Raw genomic sequence first — 6,620 nt, forward strand, 5'->3', positions numbered from 1 at the left:
AGAAGAAGAAGAAGAAGAAGAAGAAGAAGAAGAAGAAGAAGAAGAAGCCCTTGACCTTCTAAACACGACTTAAGTAATGTCGTATGAAAGACAGCCTAAAGGTGAGGTGAACAGCCCTGTCTCAGTTCAGTAAAGACAGTTGAAGTGTGTGATGTGATGAGTAGTTGCCTTGGGTAAAGACGCAGACAAGTGGGCAGGCTGAGGGGATAGAAGAGAGCAAGACAGCAGACCTACACAAATTTGAAGTAAGTGTAATATCTCAGATTCATAAATCCTTGAAAAAAAAAAACAAGAAACCAAATATAGAAAAGAGATGTATAAAGGTAGAAAATCAGCATAATAATGTGATATTTACGAAGCATGTAGAAGGGAAGAATATGGAAATTGCAGGTGCCTGAGGGTGAAGTTTTTTCTAGATTTTTTTTGTGTGCGTTGTGTGTGTGTTTTATATGTATGAGTGTGTGTGGTGTGACTGTGTGTATGAGTATGTTGTGTGTGTGTGTAGTGTGTCTGTGTGTATTAGTATGTTGTCTGTGTGTGTGTTGTAGAGTCTTCACAGCTGAGTTGGTCCTTTATTCTAGGGTTCTAGCTTTTTCCTACTTTAAATTTATAATTAGTCTGAGCGTTTTGTCTGGTGAGTCATTGCTCTAAGCATTTTGGTTTTGTGTGAGTATACCTGCTTGCTCCCTCACAGGGAAGGGTGTTTGTTGGACTCTGAGAATCTGGGCAGTTGCTGTGGTTTCTATCCTCCTCCTTAGCACCTGTTTCATCGCGAGCTGTGTGGGTAAGTTCTTCACTGACTGGTGTCTCTTTCTTGTCTGTTCTGCAGAGACTCCCAGGTGATGCTTTGTTTGGTTTGGTTTGGTTTTGGCTTTCAGAGACAGCCTTCCTCTGTTTAGTCCTGGCTTTCCTGGAACTCTCTCTGTGGACCATGCTGGCCATGACTCACAGAGGTCAGCCTGCTTCTGCCTCTCAAGTGCCTGTATTAAGGGCAAATGCAACCACTCCTGGCTGGGGCTGTTTTGTTTTGAATTCCATTAACCAGTCATAATTTACATGCAATTCCATGTTTTTTGTGACTCTTCTTTCCCTTTTTTTCTTTCTATTTTCTGACCACTGAGATTTCTGTGGTTCCTTCACCTAGCTTTTTTTACCCACGTGTTATTTATAACCGTTGTCTTTGACAGTTCCTTCCAGTATTGGGTTCACCAGCGATCACAGTCTTTGTCACAGCATCTGTCTATCGGGAGTGCAACTCCAGTTCACTTCATAATGTCTGCAGCTTACAGGCTTTGATTCATATGGGATTGTTTTTTCAATACAAGGGGAAAAGTAACCAAATTAAACAATGAGGATTGAGGAAATAAAATACATCTGCCCTGTTTCATCTGCCCACAAAGCCATATCTGAAGACTATTGTGCCAGAAGCTTTGATGATGTTCTTTGTGGTCTACAGTCTGCTCTCTATTTGCTGCAGAGATGGTCACAGTAGTCACTGCACAGTCCAGGAGGGAGTGGGAGTGACTTACGCCAAGTGCCTCAAGTCTTCCATGAGACATCATTCTCACTGAAGCAGGATCTGCTCTAATTGGCACATCAGCCCTAAGAGGGTGGGGTAGGGTAGTTAAAGATATGGAAGAAACAGAAGTTCAAGACCTCAAAGAGGAACTGGAAAGGTTGAACCATTCGTTTAAAATAGTGCAGAAAGTCTGTGTTTGTTAACAGTGTTTAATATGCACACTCATGAACAAAATGCTAACTTAAAAATCATTTTCATTTATTCTTTGAAACTTGCATATTTACATACAATGTATCTTGATCATATCTACAAAACTACATAAAAGTCTCCAGATGTTTAAAGGACTCCTACCGGCAATCAGGAATGGTTAGGATATGGTAACATAGCCATTATTCTTGCTAAGAAGTTGTTCAAATAAAGGAAGCCAGACCCTGGTGAATCAACAGGTCACGGTGAAGAACTTGTGGCAGTGTGCTGATGTGGGGGTTTGTGGTTAATTGATGTAGAGGATGGGGTGTTTATCTCAGAAAATAAAGCTGATGTCATGGTTGGGGGGGCAACAAATGAGAGATGTAGACATGAGTGATGTAGACATGAGTGAATACAGGGAAGCAATACTTTAGTCTGGGCTTCAGTGCGTTTGCCTGGAGAAGTGGGGGGGGTGGAGAGGAAGTGTGCTGGCCTGGCCCACATAGAGGACATGAGGCTCCAGGGTGTATGGGTGCTCATTCCCTTCTTTCTTCACAGTGACTTACCAGCTGACCATGGACAACCCCAATAGAAGACTGTCTGAACGTCATACAAATCTTTCCAGTATCAGCTGCTGGAGTGAAGGGATTATGGTATCAGGTGTGTAGTGTGTACATATGTGTGTATGTGTGTTGTGTGTATGGTGTATGTGTGTCAGGGTGTGTGTGTGTATGGGTGATGTGTGTGGTGTGTGTTTGTGTGGTGTTATATGTGTGTGTGGTGTGTGTGTGTGTTTTCTGCTTCTCTTTTTCTTGATTTCCTTAAGGGATTTATTTATTTCCTCTTTATATACAATACATAAAGTGAGCTGAGAAACAGCAACTGTGCGGAGATGTTCAGAAAAAAATAGAAGCTAGAGAATTATTAGAATAATAGAACCCTTTTCACAAACAAGACGTGTGGAGACAAATGGAGGCATACACATCAGATATTCTGGTCTGATGGAAATGTACACGTGGACCCCACCTCCCAGGACAGGCCACCTCAGAATCTATCAGAAACGTCGCCAACTTAGGTGAACATCCGCTACGCAAGCGTAGGCCATGCCCGCCAGAAAAACAGATAGGCAGCTTGCCCATGGAACACTCTCAGTGACACAATTCTCCACCATGCCTGTCCCCAACCCCAGAGACTCTCCCCTGCTGACCTGCAGGCCACACCAGCCTGAAGAAGAGTAGACACACGCAGGCTGAGACTCACTGCTGGACCAGTGGACACATCGTCCGCCGGAACGTCAGATAGACCACAGGCCCTGGACCTCCTCCACTCTCTTAGTGCACCCAGACACTACCCTCCACACCACTCCCCTCTTCACCACTCTGTCCAGCCCTCGGCTCTAATGGACACGCCATGCTCAAAAGAGGCCATGCCCGCTGCCAGAGGTTCAGCTGTCAACTCAGGCGGAGACCCTCTGCTCAATCACAGGACACTGACCAGAAGACCAGAGAGGAAACAGAAACCAAAGGAAGAAAACACTCTTCCAAAACACACAAACCCCCAAACCGGCACCTTGACCTATAATCATCTTTTATCTTGGTATTGGGCAACCAGTTATGAGCTCATCCTGAACAAGATTCATTCTCCTTCTCTCAGAAGTTATTAATTGCCTACAGTTCTGAAAAGAATAAAATTAAGACAGGGTTTCTCTGTGTAGCCTTTGCTGTCCTGGACTCATTTAGTACACCAGGTTGGCATTGAACTCACAGAGATTTGCCTGCCTCTGCTTCCCAGAATGCTGTGACTTCAGGGGTGTGCCATGGTGCCTGGTTATTGTGAAGTATTTTTATCAGGGCTAATTTTAACATCTCTGTCAGAATAATGCTGCCATGATTAGTGACATGATTGTTTACATGTCATATACATTTTGACATTTTCTGGCTATTGGTGTCACGTGTTCTATTCTTTGTTTATCCAGACTGTTTTATATTATGTTCTCAGAGTCTGGATGTCCTTTATACTTTGTTTTTCTTTCCGTCTTTTTGTTTGTTTGGTTTTTTCGTGATAGCACCCCAGAAGGACAAACACGTCCTGATGTTTGTATCAATGGAAATAGACTTGAGTTTTTCGGTACATTAGGGGTGACGGGCTTCTTGCTGTATCTGGAGAAGTCGAGGGTCCCAGCTTCCACGTAGGCTCTGCACTCAGGCAGCCTTTCAAACGACTTTATTACCTAGCACTTCCATCTCCTTCTTCCCCCAAAGACAAAGTCTGGAGCTGCTGCCCAATGAACTGGACGCCATTTGGTTCCAACTGCTACTTCATTTCCACTGACTTAACATTTTGGAACGAGAGTGAAGAGAACTGCTCCAGCATGGGCGCTCATCTGCTGGTGATCCACAGCCCGGAAGAACAGGTGCATCCTGGGAGAAAGTGGGGCCTGGGCTCGGCCTGATCTCTGCCTCTTTTCACTAAGAGGGAGTTGTGTTGACGTGGGTGTTGGTGCTGTGGCAGAAAGTTTTCCACCAGATATACAGGAAAGGTTGCTCTCTGTCTTCTTCCCCTGCTTCCCCTGCTTCCCCTGCTTCCCCTTCAGTAGACCTAAAAAACCCCAAAGAAACATGGCACCGGGAACGCAACACACAGGTGGAGGGTAGGATGGAATGTTTTTGCTTGAAAGAGCAGTTTGTGATTTCAGCACTCTAAGGCTTTCTATAGTCTAATGCTTCCTCCCTAAAACAGACGAGGTTTTAAAGAAACAGGATAAGATTGAGAGAATCACAACCAACCACCAGAAATGAAATATCTGAAGTTATGAATGGACAATAACGAAATGTGCAAAATTCTCTCATGCACAATTCTCAAGAATGGTATTGGTAAAGAAAGGTGAGGAGTGATTCTGAGATGAGAATTAATTACGCATGATCAGAGGTTGTTTCCAGTTTCATGAAAATATGAGTGATGAGTTTGCCTGTGTCCTGATCAGCCAGAGAAAAATGGGTACTCCAGGGGATGAGGGGGGGTGTCTCCTATTTAAAATTTGAAAAATATTTAAGGGCCTAGGGATATAAACTAGGATTTGATTATTATGTATTTGCATAAGTGCATCATATGGAACCATACAATTTTGTATCATTAAAATAATGTTTAAAAGATCTTATGAAAATTCTTTAACAGAAAAAGAAGCCTTCAATCCAGACTGAAAGCTGAATCTTTCTTTCCTTCTAGAATTTCATCACCAGGATCCTGGACCCTGGTGATAGCTATTTTATAGGGCTGCAGGATCCAGGTTATCGACAGTGGCGATGGGTTGATGGGACACCATACAATGAGAGTGCCACGTGAGTCTAGAGTCGCATGGAGGAGTCCTGGGCCCTGTACATGAGGAGAACTGAGGGTGTTCCAGCTTCGGTTATAGAACTAGAATAGCTCACTCCTGGTGTAACTTCTGGGGATGGAGGTACTTTTACTCCCCATTTACTCATCACAAGAGTCCTGTGTGACAGACATTGTTAATTCTCCCAGTAGAGATGAGGGAGTTGAGTTTGTAGAGTGTGGAATGATAAGTAGCCTGAGCATCCAGCCAATGTCCATATACATAGATGTATTTTATCATACTTTCAGCCTCTCACCTATCCTTTTAAAATAGGATTTAATTTATTTTTATTTGTGTATACATGTGTGTGTCTGTGAGTGTCTGCCATGTGTATGTGTGTGTCCATTGAGCTCAGAAGCAGTGTTGGCTCCTCTGGAGCTAGGGTTGCAGGTGATAGTACCTTGCCAATATGAGTGTTGGAACCAGCAACACTCATGAGTTCTGGAAGAACAGCAGGCACTCTTAATGTCTGAGCCACCTCTCCAGCCTTCACTTATATATTTATAATCAAAATTGATGTCCAGATCATAAATGATTATTTCTCACATTTAAAAGCCCTCAATTCTTATATTTCTTTTATTGTTTTCTTTCTTATTTCTAAAAATTATTTAAAAACTCTAAAATATTTAAGTATGTCCTCATATTTTATCCTGATATCTGTTGTGAGAAATATATAGTGTCGTAATTGTTTTCAATTTTCAGAGAAGACTAGGAATCCAGGATTTTAAATTATTTGTTCCTAATGACAGAAATAAGTAGATTTTACAGAGATTTCATCTAGTTCTCCAGTCTCCAATCCAGTTCTTTTGTAATATGTAAGAAAATTACCTTAATACATGGGAATAAGGAGAGACCTTTTCAGCACATAAACAAGCACCATGGGTTGACAGTCTTCTGGTACTAAAACGAAGGGACGAAGAAATAGTAGCCTCTGGGTTGTGTGTTGGAAGAATGGTTAAGTATCTCACTGCTACTGCATTGAGTGCTGTGGGTACTGTTATTAAGGGAAATGTCAGATATGGGTGATGGTGAATGGTTGAAATAAACACACTGGAATCTGATTTCCACAAATTCCAACCTCATCCTCAGGCTTGCATACTCTTGCTTTCTCTTTTCAAATGTTATTGTAGGAAACAGCCTGATGGGCTTTCCTCCATTTCAGATTCTGGCACAAAGGTGAGCCCAACAACTGGAAGGAACAATGTGTTGTAATAAATCATCGACCTGCTGGTTGGGGCTGGAATGATGCCTTTTGCAATTATAAACAAAGCTCAGTTTGCCAGATGAATAAAATATACTTATGAATAACACATTCTCCATGGACTTTGGATTGAATTGTTATCCAGAATGACATAGACACCTGGAAAGTTCTTCATGTGGCTGAGATGTCCCCAGAATTTTAGTAGGCAGTAAATGATTAAACATATGAAAACACTGGCCCACATACACTTGTGTATTCATCCAGTGACGCTTTTATAAAATGCTCTTTGGTTTAGAATTTACCATGTGCCAGGGAGCTTTCCATGTACACGGTGTCCC

General features: G+C 42.4%; 1 protein-coding gene across 1 annotated transcript; it reads left to right on the plus strand.

Annotated features, from left to right (window-relative positions):
• The first annotated feature begins 76 nt into the window (after positions 1–76).
• Positions 77–6,385, plus strand: LOC129678506 (C-type lectin domain family 6 member A-like). The gene is made up of 6 exons (XM_055609312.1): positions 77–101; positions 653–784; positions 2,267–2,368; positions 3,970–4,121; positions 4,934–5,046; positions 6,244–6,385. Exons 1-6 carry the CDS (start codon positions 77–79, stop codon positions 6,383–6,385), a joined length of 666 nt encoding a protein of 221 aa, XP_055465287.1.
• Positions 6,386–6,620: the final 235 nt, after the last annotated feature.

The sequence above is a fragment of the Psammomys obesus genome, unplaced genomic scaffold, assembly GCF_907164565.1.
Source record: "Psammomys obesus unplaced genomic scaffold, mPsaObe1.curated_primary_1811, whole genome shotgun sequence".
NCBI classification, from domain to species: Eukaryota; Metazoa; Chordata; class Mammalia; order Rodentia; family Muridae; genus Psammomys; species Psammomys obesus.

Excerpts from the sequence above, each read along its gene's own strand:
- LOC129678506 (XM_055609312.1), top strand. The coding sequence starts at position 77 with ATGTCGTATGAAAGACAGCCTAAAG. Across the intron at positions 785-2,266 it reads TTTCATCGCGAGCTGTGTGG|TGACTTACCAGCTGACCATG; the intron begins GTAAGTTCTTCA and ends CTTTCTTCACAG. Across the intron at positions 5,047-6,243 it reads CCATACAATGAGAGTGCCAC|ATTCTGGCACAAAGGTGAGC; the intron begins GTGAGTCTAGAG and ends CCTCCATTTCAG.